The sequence below is a fragment of the Seriola lalandi genome, unplaced genomic scaffold, assembly GCF_002814215.2.
Source record: "Seriola lalandi dorsalis isolate HSWRI2012SDOR001 ecotype SW California unplaced genomic scaffold, Sedor1 jcf7180002054866, whole genome shotgun sequence".
In the NCBI taxonomy this organism is placed as follows: Eukaryota; Metazoa; Chordata; class Actinopteri; order Carangiformes; family Carangidae; genus Seriola; species Seriola lalandi.
The window spans coordinates 1,038,668-1,062,973 of record NW_019525419.1 but is presented as its reverse complement, the minus strand read 5'-3'; the positions used below and the strand labels follow the sequence as shown (position 1 = coordinate 1,062,973).

General features: G+C 40.2%; 1 protein-coding gene across 5 annotated transcripts in view; it reads right to left on the bottom strand.

The window, feature by feature from the left end:
* st3gal3b (ST3 beta-galactoside alpha-2,3-sialyltransferase 3b) overlaps nt 1-24,306 on the bottom strand; it is a 47,998-nt gene that overhangs the window by 15,217 nt on the left and 8,475 nt on the right. For 2 of the 5 annotated variants that reach the window (XM_087179807.1, XM_023428138.2), the window contains exons 2-10: nt 22,525-22,672; nt 17,553-17,615; nt 17,019-17,060; nt 15,165-15,207; nt 13,693-13,785; nt 10,107-10,201; nt 4,261-4,324; nt 4,076-4,171; nt 3,741-3,927 (exon numbers count right to left, since the gene is read on the bottom strand). In XM_087179807.1, the coding sequence (XP_087035933.1) occupies nt 3,741-3,927; nt 4,076-4,171; nt 4,261-4,324; nt 10,107-10,201; nt 13,693-13,785; nt 15,165-15,207; nt 17,019-17,060; nt 17,553-17,615; nt 22,525-22,633 (792 nt within the window). In that variant the 5' untranslated portion in view covers nt 22,634-22,672. Of the gene's footprint in view, nt 1-3,740; nt 3,928-4,075; nt 4,172-4,260; nt 4,325-10,106; nt 10,202-13,692; nt 13,786-15,164; nt 15,208-17,018; nt 17,061-17,552; nt 17,616-22,524; nt 22,673-24,019; nt 24,142-24,306 lie in introns of those variants that run through there. The other 3 variants (XM_087179808.1, XM_023428140.2, XM_087179809.1) reach the window with 3 other exon arrangements.

Sequence of the window (24,306 nt, the reverse complement as noted above, 5' to 3'; positions counted from 1 at the left end):
ATATACAAACAACTGCGGCTGTGTGTGCATGAACCGTGAGTGCGCGCTGTGCTTGAGGGCAAAAATCAAAACTAGACACATAGGAAAAAAGGAAATATCAACAATCGTGGATATCATGTTTGAGCACAGTTGCAAACAGCATGTAACCGGACAATCAACCAGGCTGCTGCATATGTGGGGTCAGACTTTCAAGCAGTGACAAAGTTGAGAGGTAATCACGTATTCCTGTGGTAACGAGGGATTACGGACGTTGGAAACCTTGTGATGCTGCAGCTCTGTAATTGTACGTGTAGTACAGGGCTTCACTGAGCTCAAATACGAGACACAATCAGAGAGAGAACCGTATCTGCAAACTGAAGATCTGATCAGGTACAAGGTCAAGTTTTCAAATCTAGACTTGGTCTGAATGTTGCCCTGAAGTTTATGACTCTGTGCGTGTGTGAGTGAGTGGGAGGTTATGTGTATGTGTGTGTGTTTGTGAAAGTGTACAAAACACTAAATAACAGATTGTGAAATTGCCTCACTAATTTGTATTCTGTTCAGCCATCCAAGACTGCGCCGTAGGCGTTTGAAAATCCACAATAGTGCAAGAAAGTGAAGCACGCTGACCACCAGCTGGATGAGTCACTCGCGGCTGCACTACAAGTGTGTACCGCCCACTAACCTTTAAAAGAAGACGGCGAAGAAAGACACTTGCTTTCATAACCGCAGAAGGGGAGTGAAAAGGTTTTGCATCCCTTCCAGCTGTGAGTATGCAGATTACACAAAGAAATCCCCTTCTCCGCCAACAGATGTAAAAGCTCCCAAAGGACAGCGGTCCATAGTTACATTACGTCTCGCTCTGGGATGGACTGAATGGACAGAGCAAAGAGAGGGAAGCTTGCTGCTACTTGGTGAGAATGTCTGCTGCATTATCCTTAAGTGTGCAGTATCACTCTCTGAACCAAATGTCTCTGATAGTTGCATTTCATTGATTCAGATACTGGTTATCTGGTAATAATGGAAAATTGGTAAAAAATTAAAAGAAAACATTTATGTGTTAGTGTTTTTGGAAATGTGTCCCTAAGTTCACTGGTGGCACATAAACACCACTCCATGTTTATGTTTCCACTGCATTAGTCTAATGTGGGTGTGAGTCAGATACAATGAAGCTAGTATAACAGCGTTTTAACAAGTCTTCTGTTCCTTTAATGTCGTTGCTAAGACTTAAAATCGACTAGTAAACAGATATTGTTGCTCTGGAAACACAAGGTAGCCAACTGTATGTTCAAACCCACACACCACTAATTGTAATGAGAAAACAAATTAATGGCATCTTGTGTGTTCTACTAAAGTGATCCTTTTCATGCGATGTGAAATAAGCACATAAATGCTACACCAATTTAAATGACTAAATTCTAATTATCATTTAAGTAAAGGTGACTTTATATACGCATACTGTCAAATGACAGAGGGAGACATACAGTGGGTCGAAAACCTTCTAGACACACCTTCCTCTCATAACATCTAACAACAGTCGGACTCCCGGACTCTTAATAATAAGGTTAAATTGCTTTAGGATCTTTTTGGAATCTAAGTCCATACACTACTGTTTTTTGTATGTTACATTGATGTGTGTTAATGTATAATATTGCTGACACTGAATTGAGCTTACCTTCAATGCCAAAAACTAATTCCAGTGACCTCAGTCTCCCATTAAAGTAATGAACTGCCCATGAAACATTTACATAACGTGATATACAGTATTTACATGATAGTAAATCAACTACTGCAGATGTATGAAACAGACTTAAGACTAAAGACAATCCAGAGGTCAAACACGGGTCTTTGCACATCTGTCAGTTCTCTTCTTCCATATTATCATCAAGGCTCGGACCAATGGACACTGATGATTTTCTCTTTTTGTTCCCTGATTTTTAACCCATGGGAAACATTCTTCCTTCCTCAGTAGATCAAAGACGGCTGAGTCAGATGCCAGGGGCCAGATCAATTATCCCAGGCAGCCATTTCCACTGTCCTCTCCCTCTGACACACCAGAAAAATCTGGGCCCTATCAAAGGCTGAAGGGGCCATCAGCTAGCCAAGCAAACTATTTTCCTCCATTTTACTTTACCGTTACCTTCCACTGCTCATTTTCTTTTCCCCAGCTATTATCCCTTTACTCTATTTAACTTTATCCTTTCCATCTATCTTTCCTCTATTCTCTCATCCTTTAATCCAACGTCACACCATCAGTTTCATCTTGCCATTCTATGCCCTTTCCATTCTCTACTATAAATGTATTGTCCTTTTCTCCTTATTTTTTATCCCCATTTTCTCACTCATGACTAATGTCCTCTGGTCCCTGAAAGTCACACAGCTGTGGTGGAAAATAAAGTTGGTGTGCCTGATTCTGGATTGTCCGGTTAGACAGAAGCATCCTGCACCAAAGTAATGAGGGGAGTTTAGCTTTTCTGCCTGGGTAGAAGATACATTTAAGGTTTGTACAGCTTCTTATGCAAGGTTTAGCCCACTTGCTACAACTTAAGTTTTTCATATAATTACATTTGCAACATTTTACTGTTATTTCACAGTAAATTGGGGAAACCCTATCGCTGTGCCTGAAAATACTGTCTGAGATTAAATTATGAATATTATTAATATTATTAATGTATTAATGTATTTTTTTTTCCATTCACAAATCTTTAATACTGCATGCTTTAGAAAATGTTCCACAATGATGTCAAGTAATTATAATTGTTAATAAATGGGCTAAACCGTGTAAAAAATAATGGTATGGTTCTTTAAATACCACTACCTTTATTTTACTGACTCTATGATGAGCTTTAATAAGTGCTCCCATTGTCCTGGAGTTGAATAGGCTCAGAAAAATCTCACAGCGATACTAGAGACTCTTCAAGAAGAAATGAATGAAAGTGCTTATGAAAGCTTTTTTCAGTGACAAAGGTTTTAACGTAGGGGACACAGGGGCCATTAAAAAAGAATGCTTTTTGTAATGCATTAAGAGATAAGGGAGAGCCTGTTCTGTCATTCAGTCTGACCCTTGTGATTAAGAGGCCAATCCACAGCCCATCATTTAAGCGTAGCAATCACAATGTTTCAAAGGACACACAAAAGATTTATTGTGTGGTGAATTAATTCATAATTATTAGTCTGGCAACATCCAAACATGAGAGAACAGGAGAGCCTCGTAATTCAGGAGAAAATGGCAATGTAACGTGAAAAAAAAAAAAAAAAAAAAAATCACTCTCTTGCCAGAGACAGACAGAAGAAAAATGAACATGTGTAACAGTCATTGGTTTTTCTCAACTGTCCTTTCCACATTAAGCATTTAAACCATTCAAAGCATCTAAAACATCCACACTATAGATTAATGTTGTCCTCTAAATCCCTTTACTAGAATGGCTTACATTTCCACAGAGAGGAATGTACAGAATGTGATCAGAGGTTAGACTGCTATGCGCTATAAAAAAAACAAAAACATAACTCAGACACATTTAGACACACAGAGCATTAAAAATTCTACTGCTAAGTGGTGCTAGAGCTGAGTTTTGTTGTGCACCAAACACTCCTCTCATTTTGGACCCTTTTATATTTGAACACCCACTCAGTGTGTCTCAGATTTTTCTGCTGTGAGTCGTCATTCCATTATCTTTTAGGATGTGTGTGTTTGTGTGCGAGTTAAATAAGTTGAAGATTTTCACTTTCATTACTTGACAATGATTTAAATACAAGCTCACCAGTTTCTCCTTGAAGACCATCTGCCGGAACCACTTGAAATCCAGTGGTTTGAACGCAGAGAAAACAAAAAGTGAGTCTTTTTCGTAGTTTTCAGGTATCTGGATAGCCCCCTCTGGATAGGTAATCCTCATGGTGGTTTTGGTCCCTACGTCTCTGTCATAACCACTTACTGGTGCCGAATTCAACCTGCCAGCACAAAAATTGTCTTAGTGGGAAGAATTCATTCTTCAAAGAGCCAATAAGGTCCATGACACAGGAAGTTAAGTATTTGAGATGTTGTCATTTATACTTAACCAACTACAGACTATGCACTGAATTGAAGGAGTCGTCTCACCTCACTACAATATCGTACTCATCTATGCGGGACCCCAGAGACTTGTTGAACAGGATGCCCCCGTTGCCCACGATGATGCATCTTTTACAGCTGAGACTGGAAGGCGGGAGGGACAGAGGTTAGTAATATCAAGAAGTGATGGACAGGCAAAACAGGACTTCATGTGGACATGGGTGAGTAATTACCTGTCCAGCGCCTCTCCAAGTCCATAATTTTTCGTGGCAGTTAAAATGCTGTCTATGATTCTTTCTGCAGAGGAAAAGAAGAAACACTCACCATGAAGAGTACAATTAAGGTGATCACCTACACTGCACTGCAGTACATTATATTAAAAAAAATCACTTTGTACTTGAGCATATTGTGTATTTTATTCCCTGGAGCAGTTTGTGTATAAATACGTTGGTTTATAAATGCTTTCTTGGCAATGAAAGGACAGTGGCTTCATATCTCTAGTGTCAAATTCTCTCCATCCAATGTACTGTATCACATAATCTAGGATCAAAAAATATACTGTTATCCTCAAGGTTAGTCGTATTATGCGCTCACTCCCCTTATGGAGCAGGACAGCAGAGTAACATCACAGATTAGATGTTTTCTTAAGTGAAAATTATATATTTGAAAAGCCAGGACCGAGGGACCCTGTTCCTTTAGAAGATGTATAAACTGACGAAAGCTCCAACATACCACTAGAGATATAGCAATCTAGGTGGTCTTAACACAGTTGGAGAAGAGAACGCCTCTGTCCGTTTATTCAGTCACAGATAAGGAGTGACCAATCAACCCACAGGAATAATGGTGATGGGAGAAAATGGAGAGGAGTGAATCTGGGAGAAACAGACATACAGGGTTCAGCATGGTATGCGTGTGTATGTAGAAACTCTCCCATAAAAGCACTCAGAGAGGAATGCTGTTTTCAAACAAGCACATTCTCCTGGTTAAGTGGGCGATGTTGAGCTTGTCTCCCTGCGTGGCCAGCACCCCTCTGATCGCAGGGCGAGAAACGGGGATGTTTAGCCATAGCGCGCATTCCTGCCATGTTCTACAGGGCATTCTGCTAGAGTCATGCTTCTAGTGTTAGATATTACAATTATTTCTCTTTCCTCTTGGCCATTTTAGGCCTCTCATACTTGTAAAACATAACATCCCAAATGTGCAGATTCCATTACAGTTGCTATCTTTAATCCAACAGTATTGTAGTAATGCGGAAACACCATAGAAGGACAACATGGATTATACTACTATGATACTATGACTACCTTTCCTTTATTTGCATACCACATGAAAAGGCATTGTTAAAAAATGAGTAGAATTTTCATTGCCCTCTGTCTGCAAAGGGGGGCCAAGAGAAATAGCAAAAGTGAGAGTTAAGGGAAGAGTGAGAAGAGGAAAGTTAAGACTGGGGCCTCAAAGCAGTTTGTAAGACATATTACAGCCCCATTCACCCTGGCTAACGATCCTAATGATTAACCTGCTGAGGAGAGGCGAGCAGAGAAACAGCCCATTGTTTGGATGTGGTGTCGATGTCTGGCGTCAAGCATCACCCCGAGCAACATAAACACAAGACCGTGCACCACACCTGGATCCAAGCGAGTGAAATGTGAAAAATCACAATGGGCAGGACTCTCTTCCAGAGGACGACATGGAAGCTAATTGTTATAAGTACGCGGGGTAAACATTTCAGCAAAGTATGTCTCGTGGTAGAGCCAGAGACAAATGGCTGTAGGTTCAGACATTAGTCCAACATGGAACTCTTGAAATGACAAAAATCTTTACTGGCAACATAGAGGAACGGCGGAAGCGTCGCATAACACATAAACACAGAGACATTGTTGGGAAGAGCGTAGCCTAAACAATATAAAGAACCATGTGATTAGAGAGCGGTATTTGTTAGGCCTTCACTTAAGCAGGCCTTATACTCAGCATCGGCTGCCATGGGCCTGCGTGTAGACTGTAAATCTGAGGTGTGGTCAAATCTTTGGCACCAGTTCACAATGACTTTCTGGCTGAATCATGTTTCATCTTAACTATGTGTCAAGTTGTGTAACAGCCTGTGTGTCTTCTTTTGGTAAGGATGCTGAGACTGAAAACACCAAATGACATAGTGATACCACTTATCAGACGAAAATCAAACACCTGAATTAGCAGGTGAGGACAACGTCACTGATTTGCTGAAATAGTTACAACTAGAAAGTAAAAGGAGGTTTTACACACCTGACTCAACTGGCAAGGATTTGTGAGACCCTGATGTTCATTATAGGTCAGCAATGGTTATGACGCTACAAGCAAAGATAAAATTACCTATAGATGTTATATTTTACCAAAATATTTTTCTTGCCCTGGTCAATAAAGGCAAAAGTGGGAATGTAATTTCTAAGATAAATATAAACTTGTTCACCTGCTGTTGTCTCATGTTACAAAGATAAAGCAGGGAATTACACCTCAAACTTGCACATCAAAATTATGTTTATGTGCATGTGCAAGCAAATGAAACATCAGTATTAAGCTAAATCAAGAGCGATTCAATTACTTAATAGAATTTCATCATTTCTCAATTATTTTATTTGTCATTGTTATACTTTGGTTTATCTATTTCTCATCATTTTTTATCTTTTTTAAATCTCGCTATTTTCATTCTAATGTGCATTAGTCTCATATTGTTTTACTGTTTGCATTTGAACTGCCTTATCAGCTTGTCAGTCATCTGTAAAGCTCCTGAATCGTACTAACCTGTAAGAGGTGCTAAACAAGTAAAGTTTGACTGACTGATCAACATCTTCTCGTAGGAAATACCGTATGAAGGCCTCTTTCAATTATCTCTATGCCTTTGGCCAACAAAGGTGGTCATTCCATCTGTATCTATTAAATATGAGTGCTGCAAAGCCCTGTGCAGTAGTGGGCACATCATGCAGTGCTGGTACTCTGGTTATTTTAACAGTCAACATCAGCTTTTGCAAGTATACATAAACTTCTATAATCTTGTGTACACCAAACTGGATGATAATTCAATATTGCGCACGGCTTCCTGGCGTTACACACAACTATCTCTCCAGACATTAGGGGAACTGAAGACACACCAGCATGGAGACGTATCAAACAAAGCAGCTGAAACAACTCAGTTTTAAACTTGTGTCTTCAGCAATTTGTGTCTTTCCTCCCTTCAGGTTTCCTGAATATAGCACATGAAGAGCTTATTCTTCACGCCCTGGCACACTCACTATCAACAGTTCAGTTTATCAACATAAGTTGCAGTAGGTGGTAAGATGACGTACATAACTGTCAGCCTAACTGAAATGGAACAGGAGGATGCTAATGAAAATACAACTAAACACTACTAGAACATTTAAGCATTATTAAGCACAATTGTTTTGTCTTTTTAGCTAAATTTTCTATATTTGTGAAAATGTGCCAAAGAGAACTGAGTGAGTTTAGAAAAATAGCTCTTTAACCGAACAACATCATGCAAACAGCTTCACTAAGTTCACTTTAGACTGCACCCCAAATTAAATGTTATTCTTTCGAAATAAATCCTATCTGCAGCTTTTCACAATTAATGCAAAATTTAACCAGTAACACATGTTGACCGTTCAGTGTCTGACTGGCATCCTGACAGCAGCTTTTCTCTGAGACCAAATCAACACAGCTTTACTGTTCTCAGGCTATGGTTGATGTGTGCCAAAAGATACCTCCTGGCAGGAGAAAAAGTAAAAATAAAACTCCCGCCCACCACCACCTCTTCGTGTTCCCAATTTGGAATCCTTTGTGGCGTTCTATTCAAGATCCACACGTATCATCTCTCCACATGGGTACCACTAAAAGGGAAACCCCACTGCCGTCGCAGTCCATGGAAAAAACAGAAACCAGGTGTGACACTCACACAGGGAGTGCTCTTTTGATAGCGATTGAGGCTGCGTGTGTGTGTGCGTGCGTGTTAGTATGACAGCGGAGAACTTGCTGGAGCACAAAGGTAACATTCAGTGTACTTTCAGCTTCTAAGTACTGGAAAATATGTGACAGAGCATGTCACTGAATCCAGGTTAATGTTATCTCTTCACTTCCCATGATATTATGTACTGGTTTGATATCTGCAGTGCTGAAGTGTGTTAAGGTCACAGAACAAGCACAGTGTGTGGAAACATAATAGTTTGCTGGCCCTAAGACAGAACTCATCCAGCAAACAAAGGCTCATCATTTAAAAGCTTGTTATTATGACAAACGCAGACGCCAGTGCATGGATTCTAGATAAAAATAAATATTCATACAATCTAACTTACAGGCACGGAACAGTACGAGTATCATGAATGGACTGCCAAATGTCTTATTACAGCCTGGACAGAGGGTTATAACACTGGCTGAGGCAGAATTCAAGGCTGAAAACTGGCCGGGGATTTAAGAAACATAACCTACCATACAGCAGGTTACTTTCATGGCATTTGCCAGTTACTGATACAGAATGTCAGTAATGCCAATTCTGACACAGCCACTAGCAAATGTCCTTCCTGAAAAATCCTCTGTTGTGGAATCTGTTGTGAAAGAGCATTATGAACTACAATTTCTGCAAACAAAACTCCGAAGTCAAACAATGACCAAGCATGGAAGATGCAAGATAAGAGATTTGGTTATTGCTTACATTAAAAAAGCTGATGTTTGGGAACTGCCTTAAATGTTGGACAGTCCATGAATAAGACAATAGTAAAAGTTTTCAGAAACAGACTTCGTTTGCATCACTTTTTCATGGTAACACAAGTTTGGAAAAAACTAATGGTAACTAAGTGTGCACTGTGATGGATTAGCCCTCTCACCTTGTCTTAACTCAGGATAGGACACAGTAACAAGCCTGAGGAAAAATGTATTCTGCCAAAAACACCAGCCTTGCAACAATGAAAAATGACGAAAAGTGCAAAGTGGCAGAACTTTGGCATTCTCTTCTGCTGAACCATCAGAGTGAAACCTTGATGATGAAAAGGGCTGAAACAAGCAGGTATTCGGACAAAATAAGCAGATTGGTTTCATACATCTGAACCACTGCCCACATCCCAGACATCTTTCAAAATGGAAAAACCAAATGGCAATTCTATAAAATAACTTGTCTCATAAGAGATGTTGACACTTTGTTGATTGACCTAGATCGGATAAGTAGATACAGTATGAGAAGCCAACTGATGCCTGCTGATAAGAGAAGATGGTTGGCAGCCCTTACTTTTCCTTTCATCACCTCCACTGACTGTAGTGTAATGCTGGCAACGTGAAACAAAAGCGTAAAAAAAAAAAAATCAGAGCAATATTGAAAACATGCGACGCTGAGCTTGATACCAACACAATCAGATGGTTTATTACTTTAAGATACCAGGCACCACAGGCCCAAAGTACTGTACCATGCAGCAACTGTCACGCTCCAACACAGCATCTAAACCGTAAACACAGGCTCAGTACTTGCTTTAAAGGAACACTACACAGATTTTACACATGAAGTTCAGTTTACTAATCATGAAAAATACTACTCAACCTGTGACAACAGTTGTATAAAAATCCTCTGTGGCTCTGGAGGTAGCTTTTCTAAGTGTGAGAAAATAACTGCTAATATCATCAGGGTTATCTTGACTTAAGCTTGAGGCAAATATTTACCACAAAACTGCACAAAAAACCTAAGATGTGGAGTTGGAAAGAAGAAGGTATTTAGGAGGCAAAAGGTTTAACAAAAGATGCAGTGAAATTGCATTAGGGGAAATGTAGTAGTCAGCAGTGTTGGAGCTTGAACCACACTAAGGACTAAAAGTCAGGATATCTCAGCTTCTGCTGCTTTGATTTGACTTTTTTTTTTTAATGTGTGTCTTGTGAATTCCCCCAATTAAAGAAAGTGCAATATTCACCGTTGGAATACACCTTTAACACAAACATGCCTACATATACCAAATCAAAAAGAAGTCGTTATCTTACGTTTGTATAGACACCAGCCTTGAGAGCACAAATGATTTAAGTAATGTACAGTTAATATCATTAGTGGAGGGTAACTGATGTATTGAATATTTCTTACCTTGTGTTTTAAAACCAAATGGAGGCAAGTAATTGCTGACTTTTGCTAGACGTTTGAAGTTCCGATCAAGAAACATGGGCGCTGGTTTCATGAACCTGCAAAGGGAGGAAAGGATGAAAATAAGAAGGTGAAAGACTGAAAGAGTTTTCATCAGCAGATACAAAGAACGAAATGCATCATGTTGCAATTATGACTTTTCCCTGGTAAACCTTTTCTGTCATTAAGAATTATTTATTCTTTTGTGCATTCCCCGGCCACATCCTTTCTCCTCTTCATAGACTCTGCTCCACCTGTGATCATAGTGTTAATGTCCTGGGCAAAGTTTAAGCCACTAAGTGATAAACAAATTCACTTGTTCCACTGTAATTAATCTAATAACATCCGCACCTCCTGTGCACTGCCAAATCTTCCCAAAACAAGCACAGACATTAGCAAGGTAAAAAACTAAGTGGGTAATACAAGATAATACAAAGAGACACAGAAGGCAGCCGCAGTGCATAACCCATCAACATAACCTCTCCACCCAAGTCTAAATCACAGATGACACAGAGTTTTGATAAATCTGTCAAGACAATTTACTCGTGCCAGAATGCTTTTCCTCAAAAGATCTGGGGCAATGGTGTTTGTACAAAGTGAATTAGAGTGGAGGAAGTTGTTCTCTAACAAGAACTTTCTCAGAGACTTGAGACTAAAATTTAAAATGCCTTTGTTTGCCCGTGACAGAGAACACAGTTTCAACTACTCAAGCCAGAAGCCAGTCATCGTGCCCCATTAAAGAACAAACTGATTTTCAAAAATACGCCTGTGATCCATGTTTTTAATGCCCCATGAACTGCTACTTCCAGCATCGCCTCTTCCTTATCCTGTGTCCCTGTAGAAGTGTGTGTGTGGGTCCCCCTTTGATTAATTGCAGCACTAAAATCAAAAGAAGCCATTTCCTCTTAGTCACGCCTGCGACCCGAGTGCTGGGCTACGTGCCACTTGTGCGAGTGTGGCTTCAGGATGGATGTGTGTTTTTATGACCTGCTGTCAAGCTGGGGGGACACGAGAGAGTTGTCTCTTTTCTAGCGTTAACATGCACGGAGCACCCTGGACATACTTCTACAACTTTAATGTTGGACTGAAATAATCAGTCAGGACAGAAAAGACAACGCTGGGCGCCGTGGAGAGATCTATAGAGCTGGTGTGTATTATTTTGTTTATGACAGAAGACAGCTACAGGGATTGTTGTACTGTCTCATTAACTGGAACCAGACCACCAGCAACATAACTCCTGCATCTTGCCGAGTGGCTGATGGTTGGCTGCCCTACACATACACACACACTCACAAAAAATGATTGTTCTCCATCACCATCCATAAATTATGGGTCCAACAGCTGACAGACCAAACTAACTAGAAAAGGCATTTTAAACTTTGGAATCAAGAGAGGACACACAAGTACGATCACACTCCCGCGTTTCTCAGCAGGAGTCTGGGATGGCTTGTTACCATAACACTGCCGTGGGTTCACAAGAAATATGTGGAGCTCTGAGGCACAATGACCAAACATGGCTGACATTATTGGGAGGCCTTCCGAATAGCTTCAACCTCTCTTAAGCACCCTAATCGGTCTTTGATACCCTCATTATCCTCCAGCTTTAAAGCATGAGTACAGAGACTCAAGAGGAGAGGCAGTTATGTATGGCTCTCTCGCCTTCTCACATCACCTGACAGGGGCACACATACTCACAGACTTCTGTCCTGCCAAAACAAATGGAGATTCATTAAACCCAAGACTTTTGAGGCCATAAAGGGCTATAAATAACACAGGATCACTGCGAGTCACTGAACCCTGACCGACAGTCAGTCACTGACATCCTGACAAAGCAGAGAGACAGGGGGCTGCTTGTTGTTAAATTAAAAGTGAGGACTCCCAAAACAGCCAACAGGCAGGGATGCATTGTGCTTGCTTCCTTTGCTGGGTCCATCTCTCATTGGCAATATTTTCATAACCGTGCTGCTTGAAGTTCACTGCCAACACTTGATTTAAGGCTCCAATGCAAACAGTTTTGGGTAAAGCAGAGGGAGGGGAGGTGTGGAAAATGAATTGGACTCTGCAAGGGCAAGGGGCTCTAGAGAAGACAAACATGGAGGAAGCAGGAGATGATTAGAGGGAAAGCCACAGGACCTCACTGCTAGAGGTTAAGTAGGTTTTCTCTAACAGCTGAACTGTAGGCCACTCCTATTTAGACAAAATGCTAACAAGAACATTTAAATTGATTTGTTTTCGCCTGATAAACATACAGAGCAGGCTGAGATAAAGAAAAACAAGATGTTAATTGTTTGACTCACTTTCACATAGTACACAAACACACTACATACAGCACAGTTGTGTACATTCAACCACACACTCATGCATACAAACACATACATGTGCACAAACTTACTCAAAGCCCGGCATTAATTTTGCTCATTGACGTGTGTGAGCGGGTTGAAGGTGGTAGTAATCACAGGGCTCCCAGTGGGGGCTCTGTGTTGCACAGAACTTTGATCCGACACGTGCGGCTGATTAGAGGAAGTCATTATGAGGGAGGACATTGTTAACACGTAGCCACTCAGATGGGCAGAGGGCAGTTGCACAAAACTGCTTCGTCTGTCTTGTGAAGTAGCGCTGCAGTTCACAGCCAACATTGCGGATGATGTTTGTGTGTAAGAATGAACAGTCAGTCAAGTCATCCAATAAATACTGTACGTCACATATGTAAATTAAAGTTAAGAGTAATATATTGGAATTTATTGTTAAACTTTTTTTTCCTCATCTAAACTTTGTATCTTCGGGGAATAGATAAATCGGGTTCAATACTTATGCTTGAAAATGGAATCGCAAATTTGTCCCCAAAACTAAGTCAAGAACTCTATTCAAGTGCCACTGGCTATTATTCAGCAATGTGGAAAATTGTCCCACTATTAGCTTAGCTCCAAGAATGCTAATGAGACAATGTCCTATAGATTGAACTGAGATGGGCAGCAAATAGAGGCGCAAAGGAAAATCAAAAGAGCCATCAGAGAAGCCCATGGAGGATTGTGTGGACAGTGTGGGCTTGGTACCAGGAAGCCCATGGTGAGTCAGGACAGGAAGTTGGTTGGTGTCGTTCATAGAGGACGCCTCGAAGGCTCTAGGATATGGTTGGGGAAAGATGGGAGACCTTGTATTCGGGTGACAAAGGTTCTTTTGTATGATGGGGGGATCACAAGGACACAGTTGAGTTTTTGTGGTGGTGGAGAAGATGATAGACACATGATTGAAAGTGGGGGAGATTGTACAGGAATGTGGCGGCTTCTCTGTTTCTGACTGAAACCCCTTAAGGCCAAGTTGGTTTGAGGAGTGACATCATGCATCTTGGTATGCTCGAGTAAAAGTTTTGACTTTTCTTGTGCTGACATTCAATTAAAATGATTTGTTTCTGAAGCTCCTGATTGTGTATGTGAAGTTCTTAAGGTTTAAAAAGGCTTCCAAGTTTAGATAAAGTACACTCGAGGACACCAACGCTTTTCCACCCTGTTTATCTGAAGTTACGTGTTTAAGAAAAGGCAATCCTCCTCACTTAGGATAGATGGTTGTCATCTTGGCTGCTGCATATCCTGGCTTGCACACTCCTTCGGTGAGGTTGCCATACTTGTATGCCAACTCCAGTGGACTATACATTAACAGAACAGAGGGAGAGATTAATCAGACACATCATGATAACTGAATATCAATTACACTGACACATTTCAAAGCCTCAAAGCTGAGCTTGTCAAACAATCTGCTTGAGAGATAGGGAAACGGGTTGCTTAGGAAGTTGGAGAACTCAGCAACAGCTCAGAATATCACCTGTGTGTGTGGCGAGACAAAGCAGAGAGGCCTTGTTCAAATAATCACACTGGCAGCGCTAAAACTAGAACCTCCCGATTACTAGCACGATCATTAATAACCTGATGAATGCCATGAATCTAGTTCAAATAAACAGGGAGATGGGAGAGAAGCCCGCGTCTTAGCACTATGGGAGGCCCAAAATCAGGAGAAGAGGCTCGACTGGGGCCTGCTTGTGCACAATTTGAAGCTCTTTTGTGTTGATATAATACATTTCAATCCTGCTAGAATGTTGTTCCCTTGCAGCTCAACCGTAACTGGTTTCACACTGATAAGTGATTTGGTGAGACAGAAATCTATGGGGCACTTTTCTATCAGGGAGACGACCAGTGGGAATAAATAACCTGTCACAAAACTAACTACTGGCTTAAGATGAATTGCACTATTATATGCATGTGCTCTACTGTTGTAATTAATGACATTGTAGATACAATGTAAGGAGCTGTATTAGACAAACTCAACCCATGTGAAAACCACCTTAAAGTATGTGCTGACATAGTGCTTACAGTGTGTGCAGAGTGAGGACAGACATGCCCTGTGAGAGCCAGGGTGATGATGGCAGCATATGATTATGGCCTACATGGTAATAGAGGGTGGGGGGCAAAGAAAGGGTCTTATCATTGCAGTTTAGAGCAAGAGTGTCAAACCAATTCATCGAATTATATACATATCAACAGACACGCTGACACAATGACAGCTGCATAATGACTCAAGGTAGCATGTTCTCACCCTGACAAACCACAGCCGCTCTGGAGCAAACACTGAAACACTAACTACATCTCAATTCAGACTCATTTCTAAATTTATTACTCAGACCATGTATCAAATTTGTGTATTTGTCACCAGGTTTTAGTTAGAACGCCAATGAGATGCTGTGTGTTTATTTTAAAAAAATTAAATAAATCAAGTGAGATTAATTGGCTGAAAGTTTACATTTTCACATTTCATGTTTTCCCATTGATCAACCAGGATCTGTATGCCTATAAAGTATTCAGTGAAATAAGCTGTAAAACATATCTAAACTAATGGGAGTTCAAGTCTAACTGGGAATTCAGCTTGGTTAATTATAACAAGTTAGGAATATCCCATGCAGTACATGATGGAAAATCGCTAAATGTGCTAAATTAAATGTCAGAAGTATTTACTTTAAAGAGATGTACTCACAGTTTTGTGTCCAACTGCAGCAGAAAGCCCTGCTTATCATACACTGGAAAAGAAAACAGACATAAAAAACCATTACCACATAGGTCTACAAAGGATGTAGATAGAAGAAAATCTTTGGGGTGAAAACCATATAGAGCTGGATCATGAGCACGGGTCATCCAGTCTACATAATTTCAACTATCAGCTCATTAGCTGTAGTTAACAAATCAGTGTATCTTGCACAGGGAAACCAAAATGGCAAATGTAAAAGTAAAAGCATTAGAACTTGTGACAAACAAGACAAGCGAGGTTAGGAAGAAGCCAGCCAAAACAATCTGTTGAGTTTAAAATAAAGTTAGAAAAGAAGTTAAGAGATCACCTATGGACAACCAAAGGGGCAGCCAATAGGTGCCTGGTGAAGCGTTGAGGTAGAAGACAGAGAAGCACAGAAAATTAAGAGATAAATATTTATGGTGAAATGAGAACTTTATTCTAAATGATGTCATTTAAGCATCTACTGCAGTATTATATTTTATAATAATGCATACAGGCTCTATGAAAACACTTGACATATTATATTAACTTCTGTCTGTAAACTGCTGTAATTGCATTAGCATGACTAGGTTTAACATGACCATTAGTTGAAAGTAAGAAAAGCGCAGTATTACTCCTGTGGTTGCGGATCTTGTCTTCACAGAGAAGCTGCAGGAGAAAGATGGGAATGCGTGACGGCTGGTTAGGAGGGATCCAAGCACTGCCCTGGAGGATGGGGACTTTGCGATAGCAGCCAAAATGAGCGTGTGTGTGTGTGTGTGTGTGTGTGCATTATGTTTCTGTTGAAGCATAAGGCAGCCAGAGGGCCGAATCAAACAAAACAGCTTGGGAGAAATTAAAGGGGCTAAGGTCCAAGCAGTAAGACAAATGTTGGTTTCTGGAACCCTTCAGTTTTATGCACCAAAACTCCTGCAGACTGCTTCACTTGATAACCATTTGTTATCAACCTGAGACAACAGAGGGCAGTGTTGTATCACACTGCACCTTCATGAGGAGGATGATGACTGAGTAGATGTTCAACTCATCCCTATTTGTCAAATTTTCAATTTTATAACTATAACTACGGTACTTGAATTTACTTTGAAAACCTGAAAAGATTGCTTTTCCTGTTAGTAAAAGATCTGGTTGATAAAGCTACTTTTTCCTCCAACTGCAAATGAGGCTTCAGTATTGCAGGGTTTTAAAAAGTTCTGAAATTTTCTTTTAAATGGCAGAGGGACAAGAAAGGCCATGATCATATCTGGCATTAACATACATCTTGGGTGAGTAAAGGTGTGAACCTAAGACCCACTAAGGACATGTTGAGATCTGATCACTCAGACCACATTCAGAGTTGGTCTGGGCCGCATATGTCCACCTTCTTTTAGCAGTGTGTATACTAAAAGGTGTCTTGGGCCACATTGAACAACACTGTGAAATTCTAGAAAAGCTCATAGAGATATACGATGAGGGTGTCAAACATCTTGGCCAATTTGGTTTGCCTGGAACACACCCAGGAATAGATCCAGTCTGTATTGTATTGATTTCTTCTTCTTTTTCTAATTTCCAGCAGACCAGGCATGGGAGGCACATTCCTCCCACCAGTTAAAAATAACATATTTGGTCTTTGCAAACAGAAATGATGTACGTGTTTATTTGCATATGAAGCCAGGTAGTGAGATCTGATCACAAGTGGTCACTCGAGACGCATGTGGAGACGCATTCTAATGCCAGGTGTGAACTGATATACTTGTGATCGGATCACTCGAGGCGCATGTTAATGCCAGGTCTCAACAGGGCCAAAGATGTGGACGGGTTAGGTTGGTGGGGCTTCAGTTGTACCTGAGCCTACTATTCGTCCCACGCTGATTTCTGGTTCCACCTCTGAAACACAAAAGGGTCAGTTAGCACCATTTGAGGTCGGTCTGATAATGGGAGCTTTGGACTTAAATATAAAGCCAACTGCAAATGCCAGACTTTACAGAGTGAGAAGAGGAGGCAGAGGAGGAGAGGTTAGTAGGCTTAATCCCAGTAGGTTGAATTATAATTCCGCGTTTCAATCATTATTCAAAGATGAATAGCCCAATGAAGTGGAAAATTAAGAGCAGAACACCCCCATTGTGTTTTTGCGATTAATATGGTGGTATATGGGGTTACTGATGAGGACTCAATGAGTGAATGAGCACAAACATTTTTGATAGTAAAACAAATGTAAGAATTACGATAGCTAGGTGAAAGTGGTAAAAATGGAAAGCTTTCATTGTTGAGTTAGCAGAGATTTATATTCCATAAAAAAACAAAGCCCTACAGCCCAGTTTAAAATCACCCGCTTCACTACAGTCACCCAGTATAAAGGCAGAGTCCCATTGCCTCTACCTGTAATTCTTTTCACTTCAGCCTTTTTAGTCAGGACTACAGTTGTCTCTTCTGCATCACTCTCTGTAAACAAAAGGGGGTTAAGACACTGAAGTAAGACCATCATCACTGTAGAACTGTGGAAGCAACTATTAATCATACAACTGTTAAACAAGTCCAAAGTGCTCAGAATATAAAAAAAAATGTTTTCAACAGCAGCTTCAGCACAAGACAGACAGTGGCTGCGCACAAGTACAGATGCACACAAACAATCGGCAAACACAGACAAAAACAAACCAAATATACCAATATATCATATCTGAACATGCTTAAAGCCGTGTTCATTAAGCTCAGATTTTGGGAACTACTGTATATTACACCTTTCTACTTCCCCTTTTTTGAAACCATATAATCAGAGGACAGCTACAGTGTCACTTCACCAGAATGCTGACGAATAAGCTCAACAAAACCACAAAACCCTTCAAAACAGGGCAAGGACAAAAGGTTCTCCTTCTGACAAAAAGACAGCAAAGTTCTGCAAATTGTTGTACAAAAGTGTCTTTATTATAATAGTCTGCAAGCACGACACAGTCTCTCCATGTGAGGGCTACTGGCAGATCATATTTCCCAATTAGTAAACCTCAAACTGCTTCTGTTGATTCTGTAAAGGTGTAACACAACACCTCAGAGACAAGGAAAGGAAATCCCCCATGTTGAAAACCAAGCGGTGGTCATGATTATTTAGAGCACACTCTTTGAGCAGCTGCTGATCACACTACTAAAGAAGCACTGAAAAGGACAGGGGGAAGGAGAATCCCATTTTGAAGGATCATAGTTATAGATGTAAGAACAGAATTAAAAGAAAGTATAAAAACCATTTGTATCAATATCTATTTTTGAAAAATGACAAGAGAATCACTCTTAGCAAACAAGCGGATTAATCTCATAACGACAACATTTTTATGAGCTACTTCAATGTTTTATTTTACAAAAGTTGTTTACGGGTGAATTCGAAAGGTTTAAAAGTTGAGTCTTGTTGGCTACTATGAATAGAAAAGAAATATTAGCAGCTTGGATGGTGGCACACATTCTTTTCTCACCCTTCAGGTGTTAATTTGAAGTGTGATTTAACACCCAGAGGTGGTGATTCTGTTAGTAGCACCAGAGCAAACAAATTATAAAGGAATATGATGTTGGGAAGCCCGAAAAAACGGCTAAAGAGGGAAATCAGCCCCACCCCCGCATTCTCATTGGCTCACAAAATGTGTACAAATCAATGACAATGGCTGTATTGTAATGGAATATATTGGCATCCACAACGGGCAATTACAGAAAGAGCTGGAGGTGATAGAAGAAAGCTTCATTAACAACCACAGTTCCTGATCATTCTGATCGTGCAGGCATACATCACTGCATTACTTATACAGCTGCATGAAAAGCCTATTTCCTAATTTTAACGCAGTGATACAGCAGACTGTGTGAATTAATTTCAAGGCTGGTGACCAGGTTTCAATTGTGGTTTCAGAGTTGAATGAGACCAAAAACAACAGCTAGAGAAACAAGTGGCAGGTTACAGGCCCCTTGTGTGTCAGCCATAGTAATTCTCAACCATGTAAACTGAGAGCTCTACTGGAGCAGCGACAATGAGTACAACTTAAGTGGACATGGGTTTCTGTCAAACGACCACTCCAGCTAACAAATGAATGACAATGGTCACATGAACCTGCTCTGAAAATGACACTCTGGGGTACCAAGGCAGAGTGAAAAGAGAGTGTAAAAAAAATGGGAACAAGAAATGCTGCCTCTGGCCATTGATTACAAAAAGACAAAAATCCACCACAAAATCCACCACAAGAATAAATAAATAAATAAATAATAATAAAAAAAATAAATAAAAAAAAATCAACAAAACAGGAACAGAATTCAGCACTGATCTGATCAATAACTGCAGGCACTCCTAAAACATATCCGGATTAATCATTAAATTGGGGTTAGTAAGAAGAGTCGGACAGGGCACAACCTTCTGGATGTGGTGACCATCTGGTGGCTCCTGTCACAGCCCACTTTTATAAGCACCAATCACACACTTTCTACAAGAAACCAGCATGTCAGGGCAAGGGCTTGTTGAAAATGGTAGTAACACAAGATCAGAAAGGCTCTGATTCGGTATTGATATGGCTCATCACTAGGTAAACAGATTTTTCACATGGATTTTATATCCCGGTGAATCCCAAGCCTGTGTTTTGTGGTGCAAGCAGACAGAAACAAAAAGCCCAATACAGTAAATAAGCACACACTAGCACTATCAAGCAATGAATGCTTGGTAGTAAAAAAAGGTACAACATAACTACAGGGATACTGATGTATATAATGAGCAGGGTATAAGCCTCTATATGCTCAGTTTGTCCTTGCAGCAGTGACTTGTTCTCTAGCACTATAAATCAAGAACGAAGAAGAGAGATTATCCAGATTTGATCCTCTCAGTGAGACAGCACAGCTTAGCTGACCAGGGAGGAAGGCAGGAGAGACCGTCCACATGCTCATCTTCCCCCTTTGACCCTCTTTAAGCCAAACATCTGGCTCCACAGCACTGCAGAAAGCCAATATTTCTCACTGCAATCAAAGCTCCTCTCCTTTTTGTGCTGCTGAACCGTGCGCTGGGGAGAAAATAAGTCACATTCTTTTGGCTCTCTTCACATCAAAGGGTATCATGCAGCTATTAAAATAAACTGATTGCATATCATTTCAATCCAGTGCAGGTGACAGTACAAGGTTGAATGCATTTTACTTCCCTGATTTAGAATTGTGAATGCTAATGCTAATGCTGACTTCTGAGATAATGGAGCCTTGTCATCATAAACCATTGTACTATGGACCACAGCCAAGGTCATTTGTCAATCAGGTGCTCTGTTAGTGATGAACACACAAAAATAAGTGTTTTTTAATCAATTTTTAAGAAAACTATTTAGTTCAGTTATGGTAGGAAATCTACAATCTATAATGTATATATAAACTTACTCAACACTTAAACTCATTTTCATCAGGCAGTTTGCCACAGCAACCACAAAAAAATAGAAAAAGTGCAACAGCACATCACATAGTGTAAAGGGCAGAGCAAGGTCAAGTGCAGCTATACAGACAGTTTTAAATGCTAAATTTGACTGAGATTTGTGCACAATGGACAGGACAATGTCCACAAGACCAAGAACAGGCATTGTTGGGTTAAAAGATATATATTATTATAAATAACATAATAATCTAGATGGAGGGCATGGTTAGGAATTAAGTTGTAGTGCATGGAGAACCTGAAAGTAAACATATTAGTAGACATCACATACATTTAAAGCTGAATTTGTGCTGGCTTGATGGCCCTTTCAGACAATAACATTGATGGATTCTATTTGTTTATGTATTTTGGCTTTTACACAGGTCTCTGTTATGGTAGAGCTCCATTTTCAAATGTAACAGAATACTTCTACAGACAGAAAACCGATGCTTGCACCACTGGCACATGGCACATAAGACAGTGGAAATCTGCAGACCTTTATCCCCTCACAGTGAGAGCAATGCTGAACAACAGTGATGAGACACCAAGGAAGAAGAGCATTCTCAGTTCTCTCACAGGCTAAGTCACAAATTTTGTTATTTTGAAAGATAATGTTTTTCACCATGACTTGACACCACAACATTTAAAGAGTGAGGTCAAAGTCTGAAGGGAGCTTATGACAAATATTCCTGCTAACAACAGTTAAAGTAGAGTCAGCTGCTGATAACTAACACTGAGGATAGGGTGGTGCTAACTGGTGGGCCTACACCAGAGCATCAGTCCTGGCATCAACAAGCCATCCTAAATCCTCATATTGCCAACCAGAAAAATAATTCTTCTACTTAAGATCATTGCTACACATTTATGTATTTTTTGCTCCACACAGGCAGCAGTTGGGAAGAGTGGACTTGCCAGGAGGGGGTACATTACTCTTTTAGAATAAGACTAATCCAAACTGGTTATGTCTGTATATAAGTAGAAGAAAAAAAAAAAACACTTTAGACAGTGAGTTGTCCTTCTAGCTAGGCTCTCAGTCTGTTTCAAAACAGAGACATTTGTGTTTTCTGTGCCAAATGTTGCTCCCTGACAATGTTTTCCCAGAAAATACAGTCTGTAGGAAGCACAAGCAAAGAAGTTTCAAATTTTTTAAGAGAGATCTTCTAGCCCCCTCTGCTGGATTTTATTAGCTATTTCAGGGAACCCATACAGTGTGTCATAATTGCCCCCCTCCACCATCAAATTTTACCGAAAGAAGTATTTCCTGTTCAGCCAAATAGAAACAGTGTAAAAATAGCCAGGTCTTTCATCACTACATTTCGAAAATTTGACTCAAAAACTCAATAGCATATAGTATAATTCAACATTACTAGGGACACTGAGTAATAAAATACACCCATACACACCACAGGTATTTTTAAATGTAAAGAGGAATTTAAATTTTTTCAGTTTTGTGTAAGTCTAAGTATGGAAATCTCAAAATACCATTTCCTATCTACAAAAGCAGATGAGAGAATAAGTAGGATGTTTAAGACAAGTTTTGTTCCAGTTCACTAGGTAGGGGTGTCAAGATCTACGTAAGTGCATGCACTAATTTGAAGTGGCAGAGATCAAGGAACAAATGTCTGGTGTACAAGAACATCTGATTAGACTCTCCCCACAACATCCGGTGGTCTGGTTAAGTGGAAGAAAAACACATTTAATATAGATTACAGGCAGGTCTTGCGACATCAACACATTGACTGATATCCTAACGGTTCAGAAGTGAGACTATAAAATAAAATTGAAGACAAAAAAATCACACTGAAATAGACACACAAGTAACTGGCAGTCAGCACAGGGAGGCAATCAGCAAAACAGACACAGATGTCAAACAGACTTGCTCAATAAAAACAAATGGATGATCAGGTGATGAATAAATGTTACAGTCAAACTGGAGATGTCACTTACGAGGCTTCTGGCCCCATACGTGTAGATGTAGCTTCCCAGAGGAGTAATAAATAAAACCCAGGACCAGCATGGGGCACAGGACGAACAGCAGCTTGTGTGTGGGCTTCATGGTCTTGAGTCATTCACATGGCACCATCCAGGTCATCACCTGAAACGACAAGAGGGGAGAGGGACGCTACATTTACTCATCCCCAAAGACAAATTGATCTTACAGCAGCTCAAATACAAAATTAAAACACCAATGATGCAATAACATACAGCAAGAGCAAAGAGGAACACACATTTACCCCTATTTTTTTGGAACCCTGTTAAAGCAGAAAGGAGAAGCAAATAGTGTATTTGTGACCATTTAATCAGTGGACACAACACTGAGTAGTGATAACGGCTACATATATCAATTTTCCAAATTGTGATTCTGTAGTTCACAGATAAACACACCCTCACCCCAACAGAAAACATGACATGTAGTTTTTTTTAATCCCCAAAATCTTGACATAATCCACAGCTTTCATTAAAAATAAACCCAGTTAGAAGACAACATGATGTGCAGTGTGCAGAATTTCTCCCTTTGTGATTTTTAAAAAATGGGGCATCTGTGTTTCATGCTGAGGGCTAATACCTCTGCAAAAACATGCATATTGACTTAGCTACATAGAATGTTTTCGTTGAAAATGCAACTTGTTGATACTCTATGACATATCTAACATTAAACGCAATGTGTGGTTCTATAGTTTAAATACAAACTTCAAATTTGTACTATAAAAGTTACCTGACAAACAGCCAGGTGATTAGATTGATCACTCCAGACTTGGAGACAGTAACTCACATGAAAAGCAGACACCTGTACAATAAATTCAACAGCATGTACTGTATAATACAGTGTGGCCTATACAAGTGCAACTTTTGTGAGTCTAGTAACATATAGAACATAACGCCCATTAGCATAGTTAACTGCCCCGCTACACGTAGCATTTCTGGATTACTTGTGACATTACATTTTATAAGTAAAGGGAATTTATCAGGCTATATTAATGACAGAAAAATATTAAACAATAAAATTTTGCAACGGAAACATGTTACATCCTAACCGTTGGTTGTACCAAGGCGAGGCTTGCTACATCATATTTAACGGGTTTGAGCAGAAGTAATGACCGTCACCTCACATTACACCGTTACAAAAGCTTTGTATTTCAGGCTATGTCGAAGGTTAGGTGTTTATTTTCATTCCTAGCTCTGTGACTCCTTTACTGCGAACGAAGTTCAGCAGCTAGTTAGCAAAACAAACATAACGGAACTTTAAGGTCCCGTAATTCAACGCTATGCCTCAGTTTGTCTAAATACAATGGCTACTTAAAAGACAACCTGGGGTTCCTCTTACTTTAAAGGCTCCGTTTACGCCCTAAGTTTTAAGACGATACAACGAACACGACTAACGGTTACCGGACACTTGGAAACAGTTTAAATAAGCGGTGTAGGAAAAACGCAGAGACTATACCATTAATGTTAGCTTAGGCTAGCCAGTCGCTATGCTAACAACGCTACGTTGGCATACTGGAGAGTTTTCCTTGATCCCCGTCGGCAGGCCTGCAGCACTGGAACAACACAGCACTGGTTTGGAAATTATGTGGCCAGACATGGGCTTAAGTACCACAGCAAGCAGAATAGGTGGCCGGCACTGTCCACACATGTAGGGTAAATAATGGTATGTAACAACAGCGAGGGTAGCAAAGTCTGATGAGAGAACAATACTGAGGTAATCCGACTGATGTTGGAGAATCCGAG